Genomic DNA, 20,826 nt, shown 5'->3' with positions numbered 1-20,826 from the left:
ATTAACTGCATGTGCCTGTTTCAGCAGGCTTGGATGGAGAGAGGCATGCAGAAACTGCAGTAACCCTCTCTGATGATCAGCCGACTACTTGTACGAGTCAGCACCAGCGTTATTGATGGCTTTCTGGTTAGCCTGAGGGAGGAAGTTGGGAACTTCCAGCTGGAACATCTCAGTAAAAGTTACCCTGATCTATAGGTCTTTGGTGCCAGTTGTTGCTTTTCTTTTAAACAACTTTTGAGGTGTGTTTGCATTAATTTCAAGAGTGCAGCTCTGCTTTGTGTCGGCAGCAAACAAGATGTAAATATGTGAAAATTCTAAGACAAACCTTTTGGTTAATACAGTGTCAGTTTGAATCCTTACCCTTTTAAATTCCCTGTTAACCCATTATTTGCTAAAATCCCCCTTTATTTTCATTTCTTCTATTGAGTATTGGTTTATTATTGTTACTTGTACCAAGGTACAGTGAAAAACTTGTCTTGCATACCGATCGTACAGGTCAATTCATTACATTGCAGTTACATTGCGTTAGTACAGAGTGCATTGATGTAGCACAGGTAAAAACAATAACTGTACAGAGTAAAGTGTCACAGCTACAGAGAAAGTGCAGTGCAATAAGGTGCAAGGTCACAACAAGGTAGATCATGAGGTCAGAGTCCATCTCATCGTCGAAGGGAACCATTCCATTGCCAATGCCCTTCTCTCCCATCTCTATAACTTCTTCCAGCCCTAGGAACACTCTTTTCTCCAATTCTGGCCTCTTATCTGGAAGGAAACCTGGGTATGAAAGGTTTTAGAGGGATGTGGGACTAGCTTAGATGGGGCATGTTGGTCAGCATGGATGAGTTGGGCCGAAGGGTCTGTTTCCGTGCTGTGCTAATCTGTGACTCTATCTATCCTTGAATTAATTCGTCCCAGAATTGGGAGATGAGTCTTCACCTATCTTGATTCTGGACTTTCTTCCCTAACTCTTTCTCTGCTTCTTGAGATCTGCCTGTACATCAAGCTTTCAGTTACCCTGTCTCATCGTCTTGTGTGATTTAGTATCTGCACGCTCCTGTGAAGTCCCTTTTGGATGACTCACTTTTTTGTTAAAGGCATTATATAAATGCAAATTTTCATTGACTCAACTACTTTCCACGGGTTAATTCTAAAAATTTTTTACAGCAATTAAGCTTGCAGCCCCAAGGGTGAATGTTTGAACCCTGGGCCTGTGCCAGCTCTTTGTAGAAAATCTCTTGCTTCCTCCTCTTTAGCACCTGTCTCACTGCACTTTAAAGTTATTTTAAAGCTTCCTCCAAACTTTTAAGTCACCACTATAATGTGGGAAAAGTGGCAACCGATTTGTGCACAGCAAGCTCCCAGAAACAACAGCGCAATTATGACCTGTGCATTTGCTTCAGTAATGTTGGATGGGTGTTTGAACCCCCTCCCCCAATCTCCAGTCTTTCTTGTAGAGGTGCCAAACGATCATTATCTTCGCCACGGGGAGTAGATCTCCATTTATCATTTCATCCTGCAAAAAGACCCCTCCCTTCACTACTGAGGTGGTGTGTCGGATTTGCGAACATCATGCCATGCTCTGAACTGAAACTTGAAGCTGGATCCTTCTGTTTCAGAGGTCAGAGGGCCCCCAACTTGCCCACGGTGGTCCCACAAAGGAACAGAACCCAGTTTGCTCCTGCTAATCAGACTGAACTCTGCACGGAATGTGTTCAATTAGCCCATTACTGCTTTTCCATGCATCTGACTGCCTTTTCCCATCCACCAATGTCGGGTTTCTCTTATAGCTAAGGCATCCGCAGTGGCTTGGTTGAACTATTTTGCCTCCTATATTTAATGGTGTCTTTCCGCAAACTGAGTGGCGTTGTGAATGTGGTAATAACTGAATTGCTCGGATTGTAACACCTTCTGCTCTCCTTGTTACTGGATCCAGCCTGCTTCCTTGTTGATCAAATGGAATCGGATCCTTAATTGAGGAAGTTTTCTACTACACATACCAGAAATTCTCCTCCTCATCTCCTCAGCATCCAGACTAGTGTTCATTGTCCATATCAGGATAATTAAAGTCTCCTAATATTGATAATTTTAGTTGCACATTTTTTTGTAATTGCTGATGATTTTTTTCCTTGCTTCACCTCACTTTGGTACTCGACATTCCCAGGAATGTTACAGCCCTCCCTTTTGTTCCAGCTGGTATATCCTTTTATTTAGCTCTGCACACAATCCTTGATCAACAGCACCATTCACCATCTTGTTTTCATGGCTTTAAGGTTATGGGTGGGAGCTTCAGGGGAGATGTCAGGGGGAGGTTTTTCACCCAGAGAGTGGTTGGTGCATGGAATGCGCTGCCTGGGGTGGTGGTGGAGGCAGATACATTGAACAGGTTCAAGAGTTTGTTGGATAGGCACATGGAGGAATGTGAGATAGAGGGATATGCAGGAGGAAAGGTTTAGATAGTGTGAGGGTGGTTTGATGGACAGCACGACATGGTGGGCTGAAGGGCTTGTTTTGTGCTGTATGGTTCTATGGTTCATTCCTGAGTTGGTAACCATCACATTCCTTATCTTCAGCCCGTGCCTCGGCTGGGGGCGACTTGCTGCCACTCCAGCCCCTGGAGATACGGGTGATGCCCGTGCATGATCTTTTTTTTTATTAAACAGGAGTTCTTGGGGACATCAGCTGGCATGAGGACTTGACAGACTGATGTCTTGGCCCAATGACAAGAAGGTCTGTCAGTTGGGAAGACAGTTGTTGCATGGACTTAATGCACATTTGCACACTCTCTCGCTCACACTTGTATGGAGATTTGCGCACACACTCTTCCCCACACCCTTTTCCTCCACACCCTCCCTTACTCTCCTACCTTAATCCCCTCTTCCTTTAGATTTCCCCTGTTCCTTCAGTCCACATCCTCTTCCTCTCCTGACCTTGTTTGGGTCATATTTCTGTCACTACAACCACCTCACAATCCCATGTGGGAGCTTATCCCCGCAGCTCACCAACCTTGTTAGTGATATAACCATAGAAAAATACACAGATGCAATGTAATGCTACCTTTTGCTATTATCTTCGGTTAGGTGGTCTCTGGAAATTTTTAGGACCTTTCTAACTTTGCTGCTACCCTTTGATCTTTTCTGGTTCCTCTTTCCAGCAGGAAGAAGCAGCACTTTGGGAACACTGGATTGCAGCAACTGTGTTATGATAGTAATGTGGGAGAGAGAAAAAATGCACTTGTGCAATGAATATTATAGGAAGATTGCACACTTTAAATGAGTTCAGCATTGTTGTGTAGTGATAATGTTAAACTCAAAAGGCTGCACTTGGCTGGATTGGGGATGTTCATGAACAAGGTATAGTCTGTCATTACTGCTGTACTGGGATGTTACTACAAACTGTGCTTGCACACTGCAGATCTTGCATTCTGGATTTATCATGAACCTGCAAAGAATATCATCCTGGTGATGTAACAGTAATCCTGCAAACATAACACAGGTTATTGTGTTCACAGGAAGGATGCCACCCCTCCATTGCATTTAAGTTGCTCCTTTAAAGGCATTTGCACTATTTTCTGATTGCCTAGTCATAAAAACACTGAATGGTCGACTGATTTCCTTTACTGAAGGGACCTTGCCTTCGCTATTCTGTCTGACCTCCACCTCGTTCCAGTTCTCCTCTCTGTTTGACCTATTATGTTTCCTGAAGTGGCCGAGCAAGCCACTTAGTTGTAAAAACTAATCACCCCTCAAAGCCCAGTACCACCAGGGTGACTAAAGATAAATGAAGATGAGCTATAAATGTGTCAAGATTGACACAGGGTGGTGGGTCCTTGGTATTCTTTACATGCTATCAAATGATAGGCATGGGGCTGCTCTCCTTCTGCCAGTCTAGATGTTCAAAATCAGCAATGATTCTGACAGAGCTAACAGCAGGGAATTGAAGGGCCAATAACCAGAGGACATGGATTTAGAACATAGAACACTACAGCACAGTACAGGCCCTTCAGCCCACAATGTTGTGCTGACATTTTGTCCTGCTCTAATATCTATCTAACCCTTCCCTCCCACATAGCCCCCTATTTTTCTATCATTCATGTGTCTATCTAAGAGTCTCTTAAACATCCCTAATGTATCTGCCCCCACAACCTCTGTCAGCAGTGCTTTCCACACACCCACCACTCTGTGTGTAAAAAAAAAACTTACCCCTGACACTCCCACATTCCAAAGACATATGGGCTAGGAAGTTGTGGGCACGCTATGTTGACGCCAGCAGCATGGTGACACTTGCGGGCTGACCCCAGAACACTCGACGCAAAAGATGTACTTCACTGTGTGTTTCGATGTACACGTGACTAATAAAGATATCTTATTACCTTCCTCCAATCACCTTAAAATTGTGTCCCTTCAAATTGTGGGTTGGCATAAGAAACCCCCTATTGCACCGTGAGTTACTGGGCTTATAGCTGACTGCCTACGGGTTGTGGAAGCACATTCGATCCAGAAGAGAGTTGGACAAATTCTCAAATTGGAAAATGATTTGCAGGGCCACCAAGAAAGATCAGCAGAGTGGGAAGTGGGATCAGTTGGACGGCTCTCCTGACCAGTCAGCGTGGGGAGAGTGGGTGGTCTGAACAGCTGCTTTCCGTACACTGTTCCATGAAAACCTGCTGCACGTTTCCTCCCCTGGCAGTCTTCACTGTGACACCCACTCTTCTACCTGGTGCAGAGGTGAGTCTGCTTGATGTGGGGTCTGAGTGTTGATGCTCTGATCTCCCAGCTGCTGAGGAAATCCGTCATTGTTTCAAGCTTTCCAGCACCCTCTTTCCCCTTCTTATCAGGCCTTTATGTGCTTTTGATGCCATTCAACACAATACTGCGGAGGTATGGTTACTATATGGAGTTGTTTTTGTGTATTTTCTGACTTGTGGACAAAATTGACCTTTGGCCATCTCTGTGAAAGGGGAACCCCTTTGTTACACAGGGATGGCTGTACAGCTCTCCACCTTCTGCCCCCTCCAACAGCTGTTTTCGTGACTTCCCTCAGAACCTCCTTATTCCTCCACCTTGTTATCTCCCTCCCTGGTTTCAAAAGCCTCTTAACACCCCTTCTTTCAAGCTTGTTGTCCCAGAGCAGTCCTTGGCCTCATCCCCATTCCTTTCAGGGAAACATTTAAGATGACGGGTAGGTAACATTTCAACAGAACAGAGAGGTCTCCCGTTTTAAACCAGGGGCTGATTGACTTACCTGTGTAATGGTGCTCTCTCTTTAGCTACCATTCTTCGCAGGTTATGGAACTTAAGACACAGCCACATCATTCTGAAGATAATAATCGTCGTAGAGTTATACAGCACAGAAACAGGCCCTTCAGGTCAGCATATCCATCCCAGTCATCAAGTTCCTATCCACACTAATCCCATTTACCAACAGTTGATCTGTAGCCTCCTTTACCTTGGTGATTGAAGTGCTCAGTTAAGATAAGATTTCTTTATTAGTCACATGTACATCGAAACACACAGTGAAATGCATCTTTTGCGTAGAGTGTTCTGGGGACAGCCCTCAAGTGTCGCCACGCTTCTGGCACCAATGTAGCATGCCCACAACTTCCTAACCCGTATGTCTTTGGAATGTGGGAGGAAACCCACGCAGACACAGGGAGAACGTACAAACTCCTTACAGACAGCAGCCAGAATTGAACCTGGGTCACTGGCGCTGTAATAGCGTTACGCTAACCGCTACACCACCGAGCCTGCCCTTACTACTTGACTGTTGAGAGGACCTGCCTCCACTCGCTCAGGCAGTGTGTTCCAATCCATTAGATGGAAAAAGTTCTTCCTCAGATTGCCTCTTACCCTTTACCCTAAACCTATGCCCTCTGGTTTTAGATACCACTGCTATGAGGAAAGGTTCCCTACTATCTACTCTATCTATGCCCCTGATAAATTTGCATGCCACTATCAGGCCTCCCCTTGGCCTCTACACCAAGGAAAGCAAACCCAACCTATCGAGTACCTGAAATGCTCCATCCCAGGCAACATCCTGGTGAGTCTTCTCTGCAAGCACAGCCTTCCTATCTTGTGATCAGAACTGTCCACTGTGCTCCATCCCCTGGAGTGCCATATACCATAACCACCCTGCTCAGATATTGTGTGGTTTGGCTAATGAAGGCAAGGTTCCCGTTATCCTTTCTACCTGGGTTATGGCCTTCAGGGATCCTTGGATTTGTACACCTTTGTTCCTGAATTCTCCCTATAGCCCTACCATTCATCGCCTAGGTCCTCCCAAAGTATATCACCTTGCACTCCTCAGGATTAAATTTCATCTGCCATTGTTCTGCTGATTTTACCAATTGATCAACATTGACCTGTAGACCACAGCTGGCCTCCTCACTATCAGTAAGACCACTGATTTTTGTGTCATTTGCAAATTTACTAATCATCCCCCCCACCTACATTTGTATCCAAATCATTAACATATGTAACAGACAACAAGGTAGATCGTGAGGTCATAGTCCACCTCATCGTATAAGGGAACCGTTCTCCAGATCCAGATGTGGACCTGGGGTCCAATACCAGACAGTCCAGATGAAGGGTGTTGGCCTGAAACGTTAACTGTCCGTCTCCCCCCACAGCTGCTGCCCGACCCGCTGAGTTCCCCCAGCGTTTCGTGTGTGTGCGTTGCTCCAGATTCCACCATCTGTAGTCTCTTGTGTCTCCATTGTGCGGGCAAATGGGACCAGCGTAGATGGCCATCTCGGTGGGCATGGAGGAGATGGGCCGAAGGGCCGGTTTCCGTGCTGTTATCACTGTATGACTCTTTAGAGAGATGTGTTAAACAGGCATGCGTTATACTGACGGCCGGGAGCCAAGTGTGCTGAATAGGTCCCGGGAACCAATTGTCTGGAAAGCCCCAGGAAGCGAAAACCGGGGGGAACCCCAGTCGCTGGTATTCTCGCCGTTGTTAGGTGTATGGCTGACCGCATACTGCAAACGTTTCCTCCGTTCCCCTTCTGGTCGTGGCGCGACGTGTTTGGTGGTCCTCACTGCAAGTGCCACAACACCGCTGAGAAATGTCTGGGTGGGAAATTGATGAGTCTGCTTTTGAAAGCTATTTACGTCTGGGAGCTGGTGGGATGTGAATGAGGGGCCATTCAGCGTGTGCCTGTTTACACAGACGTTCATTACTTGTCTTGTTGGGATCGGGAGCGGTGCCCGGCCGGGTCTGCAGCCTGCGGAAGGGATAACAGGTGGGCAAACACAAGGGCTCGGAGCAAGGGAAGCTTTATTTCCCCTGAATCACACAAGAGGGCCGCTTGAACAGTCATAACATTTACAACGAGATAAGGAATACAAAGGGCTACCATGATGGTGCTGTGGCCCTGATCCTGAAACAATCTGACAGAGTTACAATGCTTAAAAGCATTCAGCTGCCTTTGTTCACCGGCTACCTGCCACAAACACGAAGGCAAAATAAAGTGGTAGTTTGCAGCGAAGCCGGCAGTTGAAACGGAGCAGACTTGATTCCTCTTTGAGAGAATCTGGAGCTAGAGTTGCAGACACATTTTAAAAAAAAGTGTCCTCCACTTCAGATAGAAATTACGTGCACGTCCCAATGGTATGCACCCAGAACGGTAGCTGAAACGAGAACAGCTCCGGACTCGGACCCCCCCGCAACCTTACAACAAAGCACATTGCCTCGAACTTTAAACTTGCAGTGTTGCGGGAATGATGCAGCAGATCGTTAGTGAGCCAAAGGACTGCTCCCTGCAGCAATCAAATCTTCCGCTGGCGTCGGGAAATATGAGTGTGGGCGTGTCCTTCACATGTTATGTAGGTATCTCAGTTTCAGCTGGGAAAAATTAAATAAGAAAACTCTGCTTTATTGAGCAAAGGAATTTAGGGCCAGTAAATGAATGTGGCTTTTGGTTTGGTCAAATATTTCTGTTCAAAACGAAACGTGATTTAGTCCGAATTATAAACCACAAAAAGGCTCCCATGCGGCTGACGCTGTTGGAAGATGTGTTGTCGATTTTATGTTCCAAACGAGCCAATGTACAGATTAGGAGTAGGCCATTCGGCCTCTCGAACCTGTTCCGCCATTCGGTAAAATCGTGGCTGATCTGATCACAGGTACAACGCCACATCCCTCTCTCCCCGCCGTGACCTTTCGCCCCCTTGTTTTTTTTCAGGAATCTGTCTGCCTCAGTCTCGAAAACACTCGACGAGTCTGCCTTCACCACCCTCTGAGGAGGAGAGTTCCAAAGAGAAATAAAATCACGTAATTTCTGTGAAGTGGGCAACACTTCTTTATGCATCTGCAACCCTAGCTCTAGATTCTCTCAAAGGGGAAACATCCTCTCCAGATCCCTCCTGCAAGGACTCCTCAGGAGTTGTTTGTTTGGAACATGCCACCCCTCACTCTCCTGTCATCCGGTAGATACAAGCCCAGCCTGTCCGTCCTTTCCCGGTAAAACCACCATCCCCTGGTAGACTTTCCAATGTATTGGCTTTGTGCCCTGAGTCAGGCGATCAGTATTACACAGCGGACCTGAAAGGGTGATGGCCGAGCGGACCGTGTAGAGTGAGCCAGGGGCCGGGATGGACCGAGGTCAGGGGCAACTAACCCAGAAATACGCGACCGCATGGAGAGCAGGGGGATTGGAAGTGGTCCGTTAAATGTGAAGAGAGGCCCGGGGTGACGAACCAGTGCACTGGGGAGGGGGAAGCGTGAACAGGCTGAGAATACAGAGCGAAGAGGGCACGGAACACGGGGGGGCACAGAGGTAGGTGGGGGCGGCGGGATGGTCTGGACTGAATCCGACAATCCCCGTGCGGACCCGGCAGGGTGGAGCTCAAGCGGACCTGAAAGGGTGAAGGCAGGAAGGAGCTCAAGCGGACCTAGGAGGGAAACGGCAGGGTGACACTCAAGCGGACCTGAAAGGAAGACGGTAGGGTGGAGCTCATGCGGACCTGAAAGGAAGACGGTAGGGTGGAGCTCATGCGGACCTGAAAGGAAGACGGTAGGGTGGAGCTCAAGCGGACCTGAAAGGGTGAAGGCAGGGTAGAGCTCAAGCGGACCTAGGAGGGAAACTGCAGGGTGACACTCAAGCGGACCTGAAAGGAAGACGATAGGGTGGGGTTCATCCGGACCTGAAAGGGTGAAGGCAGAAATAAGGCTCAAGCGGACCTGAAAGGGTGATGGCGGAGCGGACCGTGTAGGGTGAACCAGGAGCCAGAATGGACGGAGGGAACGGGGGAAAGAACCGGGAATGCGCTACAGTAATCGGCCGCAAGGAAATACCTTCCCATTTCTTAAAAGCTCGGACTGTTTGCCAAGATATACAATTATATGTGGATCATTGTTACTGTATAGTTTGTAAGGAATAATCTGATGTAAATAATCACAATTCAAAGTCGGTACTACATGCTACAGTAATCATTATAAGATCTTAAAACTCTGCATGAGGAAGCCTTGGGTAATATTCTACATCTACAGAGGTGTTACAATTTTCTTCTGCCAAGCCATGCTTGTCTAATTCTTTCTTCAAAGATTCCAAACTTCTAGCCTATATTTTAGACTTTTTTTTTCCCCAGGGCGGAAAATAGCTCACACGAGGGGACATAATTTTAAGGTGATTGGAGGAAGGTATAAGGGGGATGTCAGAGGTAAGTTTTTTTACACACAGAGTAGTGGTTGCGTGGAACGCACTGCCTGCAGAGGTTGTGGGGGCACATACATTAGGGACATTTAAGACATTTATTAGGGATAGCCACATGAATGATAGAGAAATGGAGGGTTATGTAGGAGGGAAGGGTTAGATAGATCTTAGAGCAGGATAAAATGTCAGCATAACATCGTGGGCCGAAGGGCCTGTACTGTGCTGTAATGTTAATGTTCAATGTTTACCCCTCCCCCCCCCCCATTCTAGATGTTCATCACTCTTTCTGTAAAGAGGAAATTAGAATGTTGGTTATTACCTAGCACTGGTATGTGGTTCCCTGGTTCCAATTTCTGAATGGGAATAACGTACGACTTTGAGGGATAAACATTGACTGGGGCAAGTGAGTCAATGTTCTTCCAATAAAGCATCATATGGAACCATTTGATCACTCTTTGACAAGCACAGAACATTGACTGATGTCCCGTGCAGTGTACTTCTGCTTACAGTATGCTGATTGTGTAACATTTCACTGACTTTAGTCTGATATATACAAATCATTCTATCCAGGAAACTTTAAAATCACATACTGTATATGGGGGAGGGCAGTTACTTTCCTAGAAAACGGTCTGTATCGTGATGTTCTGTAACTCGAAGCCGCATCGTGTGCACGTGTCAGGAAGCACAAGTTTAAAAACAAATGGTGTTGATTTATTTACCTTTTTTTCAGAAACTCCTTCAGAACAAATTTTATTCTGCATTTCAAATTTTGGGGTGGTGATTTATGAATTTTGTAAGGGCAAATTTCCGTAACCTGAGCAGCCGTAACACGGGTCGCCTGTACATGATGTTTACAAAAAATGTTGGTCGGTATCTGACGGGTGTAATTTGTTGATCATGGCCCAGTATATTGATTATTCCAAAAATCAGAATCAGGTTTATAAGATAAGATATCTTTTATTAGTCATATGTACATTGAAACACACAGTGAAATGCATCTTTTGCATAGGGTGTTCTGGGGGCAGCCCGCAAGTGTTGCCACGCTTCCGGCGCCAACATAGCATGCCCACAACTTCCTAACCCATATGTCTTTGGAATGTGGGAGGAAACCGAAGCACCTGGAGGAAACCCACGCAGACACGGGGAGAACGTACAAACTCCTTACAGACAGTGGCCGGAATTGAACCTGGGTCGCTGGCGCTGTAAAGCGTTATGCTAACCGTCCCTGACATATGTCGTGAAATTTGTTGTTTTGTGGCAGCAGTACAGTGCAAGACATAAAAATAACTATAAGTTACCAAAATAAATAATTAATGCAACCTGTGATGGAGTTGGCTGAGCCTACAACCCTCTGCTGCCTCTTTCGATCCTGCGCTACTCTGGTCAAAGACGGGTATGTGCAGTGTACGGGTCTTCCCCAGGTTACGAGAAGATGCCTGAAGCCCCTGCAGCAGCCGGCAAGTCCATCCTACCTGTCTCCCAAACACTCATTCGTATGTAAGGGCTGTACACAAGCTGGGCACTGATAAGCTGGGGAGGACCTGTACCAGTCACAATTGATTATATACAGTGTTCAACTCATGGTGTGCTACATTGATTACAATATGTTACCCACAGTATCCCAATCACACTTCCAGGATGTGTATCCACTGCAGTCTGATTCAGCAAGTAATCTGTTTATAAACCACTTTGCTGCCTGTCCTTTAACATCGGTCATTCTTTATTTTCTCTCCAGGATTTGCTGCATTTGACAGAGGCTGACCTGAGACAGCTGGGAATTCAGAACCAGACACACAGGACTCGTATCGTATCCAACATCTTCCTCCTGCAGGAGAGCGAGAGACTGAAAGGTATTCCATCTCAACATCGAGCTCTTCCGTTATTCTATGCGGAGAGATATAACAGTTTACAAGCTAAGGGCTACAGATCTTAGGTCTGTTTATAGAAGATCTTTGGGGTCAGGACAATATTCATTTATGTTCAGCACATCTTTGCTGCAAATTTTATCCTCCCTCATTATAATACCTGGGCAATAAAATACATTACTAATTGGTCAGCCATTGATTAGTGGGTGGCTGCCTTATCTCTGAGTCAGATGGTTGTGGTTCAAGTCCCACTCTGGAAACTTAAACGCAATGCAGAGGGAGTGCTGTACTCTCAAGAGACTTAATGTCAGATAAGGCCCTTTACCTTCTCAGATCCCATGGGAGTATTTGAGGAAGAGCACAGGACTTCTCCCCAATGTCCTGTTTAATTCTCTGAGTTAACAAGTATCCAATATTTTCCTGCTTCAGGAAGGAGAGACAGAAATGAGTTCCACCACAAGATAAGATTGGATAAGATTTCTTCATTAGTCACATGTACATCGAAACACACGGTGAAATGCATCTATTGCGTAGAGTGTTCTGGGGGCAGCCCGCAAGTGTCGCCACGCTTCCAGCACCAACATAGCATGCCCACAACTTCCTAACCCGTAGGTCTTTGGAATGTGGGAGGAAACCAGAGCACCTGGAGGAAACCCATGCAGTCACGGGGAGAACGCATAAACTCCTTACAGACAGCGGCAGGAATTGAACCCGGGTTGCTGGCACTGTAATAGCGTTACGCTAACCGCTACACCACCGTGTTGATAATACAAAAGCAAAATACTGCAGATGCTCAAAATTTCAGAGGACAACAGAAATTGGAATTGGAATTGGTTTATAATTGTCACATCTTGTCCTGCATACTGTTCATACAGATCAATTCATCACACAGTGCATTGAGGTAGTACAGGGTAAAACAATAGCAGACTGCAGAGTAAAGTGTAACAGCTACAGAGAAAGTGCAGTGCAGGCAGACAATAAGGTGCAAGGTAGAAATGCTGGAAATCTCAGATCAAGCAACGAGAGTAAAATGTAAAATAGAGTTAACGTTTCAGGTCAATAACTTTTCACTAGGTCCAAATTAGGCACAAAAACAAAGGGCTTTGCTTTTAATATTCATCAACATTTGTTAAGGCCAACGAACAAGATACAATCCCGACCTCAGGTGCTGCCTGTGTGGAGTTTGCACATTCCCGCTGTGACCGTGTGGGTTTCCTCCGGGTGCTCCAGTTTCCCCTCCCATCTCAAAGATGCACTGGTTGGTAGATTAATTGGCTGCTGTAAAGTGCCCCGAGTAAGTAGGTGAGCGGAAGAATCCGGGGGAGTCGATGAGAATTTAAAACAAAGCTGGGATTATTGTAGGATCAGGGCAATGGGTGGTTGGTGGTCAGTGCGGACTTGATGGGCCGAAGGGCTTCTTTCTGTGCTGTATGGCTCTACAAGGTTGTTTGGAATATGGAGCGCACGACTTGATTGGGTAGTGGAGGAAGGTACCCTCACATCACTTAAAAGGTAGCCAGACAAACACTTGAAGGCTATGGGCCAGGTGCTAGTATGGGATTGGTATAGTTCGATACCTGATGGTCAGCATGGGCAAGGTGGGCCGAAGGGTCACTTTCTGCTCTGTGACTCTGTGATCACACAGGGGCGAGTAGCTTGGAGATGAATCGTATTTCGTACAGTGATTCAAGTCACTTCATAGGAGCCTTTATGAAAGTTTGACACTGAACCAGCTAACGAGATCTGAGCAGAGTCCAAAAAACCCTTGGTCGACGAGTTAGATTTTAAGGAGTGTCATAAAGTCGAGGCAGCAATAGAGGAGGATGATTTCAGAATCAGAGTCAGGTTTATTATCACTGATATATGTCATGGAATTTGTTGTTTTGCAGCAGCAGTACAGTGCAAGACATAAAAATTACTATAAGTTACAAAAATAAAAAACAGTGTAACAAGAGGAATAAAGAGGCAGTGTTCATGGGTTCAAGGACCATTCAGAAATCTGATGGCAGAGGGGAAGAAGTTGTTCCTGAAACATTGAGTGTGGGTCTTCAGCTCCTGTACCTCCTCCCTGATGTTCTGGGTGGTGAGGGTCCTTAATGATGGGTGCTGCCTTATTGAGGCACCGCCTCTTGAAGATGTCCTTGATGGTGGGGAGGGCTGTGCCCGTGATGGAGCTGGCTGAGTCTACAACCCTCTGCAGCCTCCCTTGATCCTGCACGTTGGAGCCTCCATACCAGGCGGTGATGTAACCAGTCAGAATGCTCTCCACCGTACTTGAAATTTGCAAGAGTCTTCTGTGACATACCAAATCTCCTCAAACTCCTAATGAAATAGAGCTGCTGGCGTGCTTTCTCCGTGATTGCATCAATGTGTTGGGCCCAGGATAGATCCTCTGAGATGTTGATGCCCAGGAACTTGAAGCTGCTCACCCTTTCCACCACTGACCCCTCAATGAAGACTGGTGTGTGTTCTCCCAACTTCCCCTTCCTGAAGTCCACAATCAATTCCTTGGTCTTGCTGACGTTGAGTATGAGTTTGTCGTTGCGACACCACTCGACCAGCCGATCTATCTCACTCCTGTACGCCTCCTTGTCGCCGTCTGAGATTTTGCCGACAACAGTGGTGTCACTGGCAAATTTAGAGATGGTGTTTGAGCTGTGCCTAGCCACACAGTCATGAGTATAGAGAGAGTAGAGCAGTGGGTTAAGCTCGCATCCTTGAGGTGCACCAGTGTTGATAGTCAGCGAGGAGGAGGTGTTACTACAGATCCGCACTGACTGTGGTCTCCCGATAAGGAAGTTGAGGACCCAGTTGCAGAAGGAGGTACAGAGGCCCAGGTTTCGAAGCTTGTTGATTAGTACTGAGGGGACGATGGTGTTGAACGTCGAGCTGTAATCGATAAACAGCAGCCTGATGTATGTTTTGCTGTTGTCTAGGTGCTCCAAAGCCGAATGGAGAGCCAGTGAGATTGCATCCGCTGTAGACCTGCTGTGGTGGTAGGCAAATTTGCAGCAGATCCAGGTCCTTGCTCAGGCAGGAGTTAATTCTCGCCATGACCAACCTCTCAAGGCACTTCTTCACAGTAGATATGAGTGCTAGTGGGTGATAGTCATTGAGGCAGCTCACCCTGCGTTTCTTGGGCACCAGTATGATTGATGCCCTTTTGAAGCAGGTGGGAACCTCCGACCGCAGCAGTGAGAGGTTGAAGATGTCCTTGAACATTCCAGCCAGTTGGTCGGCACAGGTTTTCAGTATCCTGCCAGGTACACTGTCAGGGCCTGACGCCTTGTAGGGGTTCACCCTCTTGAGGGATGTTCTGACGTTGGCCTCCGAGACAGAGGTCACCAGGTGCTGTGGGGATTTGCACAGGTGTAGTGTTATTCTCCCTTTCAAATCTTGTATAAAAGGCGTTGAGCTCATCAGGGAGTGAAGCATCAATGCCATTTATGCTGTTAGGTTTTGCATTATAGGAAGCAATGGCATACAAACCCTGCCACAGTTGTCGTGTGTCCAATTGTGTCTCTAACCTCACACAGAATTGCCTTTTTGCTCTTATGATGGTCTTCCGCAGGTCATACCTGGACTTCTTGTAGGTTGCTGGATTACTGGTCTTGAACGCCACAGATCTGGTCCTCAGCAGACTGCGAATCTCCTGGTTCATCCAGGACTTCTGGTTTGAGAAAACTTGGTATGTTCTCAACGGCACACACTCATCCACGCAGGTCTTGATGAAGTCGGTGACGGCCATGGCATATTCATTCAGATCCGAAGATGAATCCCTGAATATGGTCCAGTCCACTGGTTCAAAACAGTCCCCTGTAAATGCTTCTCCGCCTTAGAGTACAAGGTAGCCAGGAGGGAGCTTAAGAATGGATTTAGGAGAGCTAGAAGGGGGCATGGGAACGTCTTGGCGAGTAGGATTAAGGAAAACCCCAAGGCATTCTACACGTATGTGAAGAATAGGAGGATGACTAGAGTGAGGATGGGACCAATCAGGGATAAATGAGGAAACGTGCCTGGAGTCGGAAAAGGTAGGGGAGGTCCTTAATGAATACTTTGCTTCAGTATTCACCAGCGAGAGAGACCTTGACATTCGTGAGGATGACATACAACAGGCTGATACGCTAGGGCATGTCGGCGTGAGGAAAGAGGATGCGCTGAAGCTTTTGAAAAACATTAGGATAGATATGTCACCGGGGCCAGACGAGATATATCCAAGGTTATTATGGAAAGCAAGGGAAGAGATTGCTGCGCCCTTGGCAATGACCTTTACATCCTCACTGGCCACAGGAGTAGTTCCAGATGATTGGAGGGTGGCAAATGTTGTTCCTTTGTTCAAGAAAGGGAGTAGGGATAACCCTGGGAATTACAGACCAGTGAGTCTTACTTCAGTGGTGGGAAAATTACTGGAGAAGATACTTAGAGATGGGATTTACGGGCATTTGGAGAAGCATAGGCTGATTAGGGAAGTCGGCATGACTTTGTGAGGGGCAGGTCGTGCCTCATGAGCCTGATTGAACTCGTTGAGGATGTGACAAAGCACGTTGATGAAGGTAGAGCAGTGGATGTGGTGTACATGGATTTTAGTAAGGTGTTTGATAAGGTTTCTCCTGAAAGGTTTATTCAGAAAGTCAGGAGGCATGGGATCCAGGGAAACCTGGCTGTGTGGATTCAGAATTGGCTCACCCATAGAAGACAGAGGGTGGTTGTAGATGGAGCATATTCTGCCTGGAGGTCGGTGACCAGTGGTGTTCCGCAGGGATCTGTTCTGGGACGCCTGCTCTTTGTGAATTTTCTAAATGGCTTGGATGAGGATGTGGAAGGGTGGGTTAGTAAGTTTGCTGATGACACGAAGGTTGATGGTGTTGTGGATAGTGTGGAAGGTTGCTGTAGATTACAACAGGACATTGATAGGATGCAGAGCTGGGCTGAGAGATGGCAGATGGAGTTCAACCCGGAAAAGGGTGAAGTGATACACTTCGGGAGATCGAATTTGAAGGCAGAATACAAGGTTAATGGCAGGACTCTTAGCAGTGTGGAGGAACAGAGGGATCTTGGGGTCTACGGACATGGATTCATCAAGGTTGCCGCATAGGTTGATAAGGTTGTTAAGCCGTATGGTGTGTTAGCCTTCATTAGTCGGGGTATTGAGTTCAAGAGCCGTGAGGTGATGTTGCAGCTCTCTAGAACTCTGGTCAGACCACACTTGGACTATCGTGTTCAGTTCTGGTCACCTCATTATAGGTAGGATGTGGAAGCTTTAGAGAGGGTGCAGAGGAGATTTACCAGGATGCTGCCTGGATTGGAGAGCACATCTTATGAGGATAGGTTGAGCGAGCTTGGGCTTTTCTCTTTGGAGAGAAGGAGGATGAGAGGTGTACAAGATGATAAAAGGCATGGATCGAGTGGACAGTCAGAGACATTTACCCAGGGTGAAAATAGCTCACACGAGGGGACATAATTTTAAGGTGATTGGAGGAAGGTATAAGGGAGATGTCAGAGGTAAGTTATTTTACACAGAGAGTGCTGGGTGCGTGGAATGCACTGCCGACAGAGGTTGTGGGGGCAGATACATTAGGGACATTTAAGAGACTCTTCGATGGACACATGAATGATAGAAAAATGGAGGGCTATGTGGGAGGGGAGGGTTAGATAGATCTTAGAGCAGGATAAAATGTCGGCACAACATTGTGGGCTGAAGGGCCTGTACTGTGCTGTAATGTTCTATGTTCTAAAGTGCTGCAGAAAACACCCAAATCAAAAATTGATTGTCAAGTGCCCATCTAGTGCTTACAGCTTCCACACATTCCTGTTCTCGCAGCCTCCACTTCAGATTCCTTTCAGGGTGTGAATTAAAATCCTGGTTTATTAGGACACACCAGGGAGTGTCTTAATAGACTAATAATTGCAGTTTTCCAAGGTTGGGAAATATAAACGTCTGATAATAATAATGATCCCTATTTCAACGTAGCAGAGTTACTGTGATGTTGTATAACATGTAAACACTGTGGTTGTGATGAAGTAAGATTTGGCTCACATCCTTGTCTACTTGCCTATATTACAACCCTAGTCACCCTCAGGTAGTGGTGGTGGGTCACCTTGACCTTGCTGTTGTTTCATATTTGAGTGGCTTCCCAGGCCATTTTGGAGAATGTTTCAGAGTCAACGTTGTTGTAGGCTGTGGTCACACCAGTTAAGGTACACCAACATCAACTGTTGCTGGAAGACTCAGTGGAAGACATGCTTAAGTCTGCTCACAACTCCTTGGTCTTCCATGTAAGGAGATGTCTGCAAGCAAATGCTGCCACCTACTCCATTCCAAAGTGCAGGAGAACGTGCTGAGGGGCGAGTTGAAGCTTGGTACAACCACTGCGGAGGCTTTGTGGGGAAGAGCCACAAGGTCCTGCTGCTACTGGGAAGTGAAAGGCACTGGACACAATGTAACAGCCAATCAAATGCTTCATGGAGGAAGTATTTCACACGTCAAACTCTAAAACCGTGCAGAGCAAAGAAGAGGTTGTTCAAAGTTTTGAATATCAAAAAACTGCAAATGCTAGAGATCTGAAATAAAGACAGAACGTGCTGGAAACACTTCTCAGCAACATGGAGGTGCAGCTTTAGAGCCAGTGCCTCACAGCACCAGAGGCCCAGGTTCAATGCTGTCTGCGTGGAGCTTGCATGTTCTCCCAGTTTCCACGGGGGTTTCCTCCAAGTGCTTCCCTATCCAAGGACTTGCAGCTTGGTAGGTTAATTGACCGCTGTAAATTGCCCCTAATGAGTAGGTGAGTGGTAGAATCTGATGGGAGTGGATGAGATTAAGGGGAGAATATAAAAAAAATATGATTCATGCAGAAATAATGTAAGTATGGCTCCATGATACTCAGCAGGTCAGGCAGCATCTGTGGCAAGAGACTTCAAGTTGAAGAAAGTTCGATTGTGTAAAGAAAGATACAATGGTGCATTTGGGCACTTCGAGGATGTGGGGAAAGCAGGCTTTATCCAACCATTTAAAAGTCAGAAGGTAGAATGCATGGCAATGTGGTTGAAGTTATGCTCAAGACCAAATGGACTCAGCAAGTTATTTGAGGATGTAAATTCTTGTTAGTAAGAAACTGCTACATTTTGATGAGTGAAGCCCAGGACGTTTTGGCAATGTATTGCTTTGACTTCGATCAATAAATCTGGCAGAGACCGGGAACTGAACTGGGACTTTCCTGATCTGCATGACTCCGTATTACACCGGGCAGTGCCGTCTCCAACTAAACCTTCAGGGAGCATGAGTTCTGGCTGAAGAGTGTGACTAGACTAGATGGTCCAATCTCATTTGACCTCGAACTGTGCTGTGTCACTAATGGTTGTGGAGGATATAACTCTGTTGTCAGCCTAACTCAGCACAATGTTCCTTATTTCTGGTTTGCTTCAATAAGACTTGAATTTGTTATAATCCAAGCGAGGGTCAGAAATGTCAACATTTCATCGGCTTTCTAAACGAAAAATACTGGAGTAGAGGAGAGTAAAATTGCGAGAGAGGTCCCAATAAAGCAATCGATTCTCTAACTTTTCCCAGTATTGGTGAAAGGTCATTAACCCAAAAAGTTGCTCTTCCTTCTTTCACAGAAAGCTGCCTGACGTGCTGAGTATTTGTTTATTAATACAGTTGATAATAAGAATAGTTTTCATGTAGAATTGTATTTATTAAAGAAAAACACCCAATTAGAAATAAAATCTGGACCCACATTGTTACCAAGCATTTTTACTGCATTGAAAGAAATGTTGAGATCTAGTTTGTTGCTGGACATTGCAAAGCTTAATACTTAATTAATGCAAGAAATGACCTGTGGTTTTGTGATTCTGATTTGTTTTAGTTTAATTAAACTTAATTTCTAAATTCCATTAGACTTGTGGAGCCTTCTGTCAGCAGGTGTCATTGGGAAAAGCTTTATTGGTTAATTAAAACAGGCAGGGCCCCGATTGCTTGTGGAATGGTATAGTGTTGTTCAAGTAAATTCAATGACATGCTAATGTCTTTATTGTGATTGTTGGTCAGATGTGCAGCTCTGACTGGATTCCTCAGTGCCCACACCAGGGTGTGGCTGGGACTCAGTAGATTATGTATCAGAACAGCTTCTAAACTGGCAACAGCAGCAGGAGCAGCATTTTGGGACTGGGTCTGAGGAGGGAGAGAGAGGGAGTATGTGTGAGGGGGTGGGGGTGCACACTTTCAAAAAAGAGGCAAAACTTCATAAATAATTCTTCAGTGCTTTGATGTGTAATCTGGCAGAGAGCCCCAGGCTGAGACTGCTGTACGCACACAGTTCAGTTGTGTGAAAGACACTGGCTTCAGTGTGTGGCGTTCCATTTTATTTTTAAAAAATCCTCATCATTTATTGAAGGTAAGTACAGGCTGATTCTCAAGTTAGCTGTCGTTGAAAGTTCCTGTTAACTTTGTGTCCTGCAGTGCTTTTGCCCAAGAGAAACCCATCTGTTTATTCTTAAAACAGTTCAGTAAAACCACATTGTACAGCAGCTGTGAGCTGTTGAATGACGATTGCTTTTAAAGGTTGCTCCTTTAAGATACAAAAGTTTTTGCTTAGAGTGGAGTTTTCTTGTTAAGATATGTGTGTTCTTGCAACTAGTTGTTACTACTGTTTACTGGATTACTTGAGAATTTTCAGTGCATCAGAAAGACTTGCCTCGGGGCCACTGCTACTGACATTAATGTTTGCTGAAAGATAAAAGTGATTGTCAGTGACTTTGACGTGAGACGTCCTAGGGTGATAATTGTTAGCTATATCCTTTATTCTGGTGAAGGTCATGGTGCATCTTAATACCCCGTGTCCAAGCCCCTGTGAACATTGGCTGGCTAAATGGTTGTCTAAAGTTTAAATAGCGTACAGACCCTGTCAGTGCAAAATGCTCACATTTTTTAGCGCAAGTAGTATTTATTGCTTCAACACAACACTCTGCTAGCCAGTACTGCTGGAAGTCTCTCTCACACATTCAGCTCAGGGGAGTGTTGTACTTAATCAGCAGGCATCTGAAGTAAAAATGTGTTCTTTGAAAGTTTATATTGCTTTAACTTCACAGTTTATGCTTTTCTTTGGTAGCTGAACTTAATGCCTTGTGGATCCTTCAAGATGCTTTTCTTATTATTAATATTTATTGGTTCAAAGAGAGAAACTTGCAGAAGAGTTGGTTTTAGATATAAAATGTTTTAGAAAACCCAGGGGTTGGGAGACATTTTCCTCCTGTTAAGTCTGAAATGCAGGCATAAAGGTTGCAGTGCGACACTGTAGAAAACATTGTTCT

At 45.8% G+C, this 20,826-nt stretch overlaps 1 protein-coding gene across 4 annotated transcripts in view; it reads left to right on the top strand.

Annotated features, from left to right (window-relative positions):
* Positions 1-20,826, top strand: part of bcar3 (BCAR3 adaptor protein, NSP family member) — a 158,276-nt gene that overhangs the window by 50,654 nt on the left and 86,796 nt on the right. For 3 of the 4 annotated variants that reach the window (XM_052011192.1, XM_052011191.1, XM_052011194.1), the window contains one exon: positions 11,388-11,502. In XM_052011192.1, the coding sequence (XP_051867152.1) occupies positions 11,388-11,502 (115 nt within the window). Of the gene's footprint in view, positions 1-11,387; positions 11,503-19,667; positions 19,911-20,826 lie in introns of those variants that run through there. The other variant, XM_052011193.1, reaches the window with a different exon arrangement.

The sequence above is a fragment of the Pristis pectinata genome, chromosome 3 (assembly GCF_009764475.1).
Source record: "Pristis pectinata isolate sPriPec2 chromosome 3, sPriPec2.1.pri, whole genome shotgun sequence".
In the NCBI taxonomy this organism is placed as follows: domain Eukaryota; kingdom Metazoa; phylum Chordata; class Chondrichthyes; order Rhinopristiformes; family Pristidae; genus Pristis; species Pristis pectinata.
This window is presented reverse-complemented; position numbering and strand designations above follow the sequence as displayed.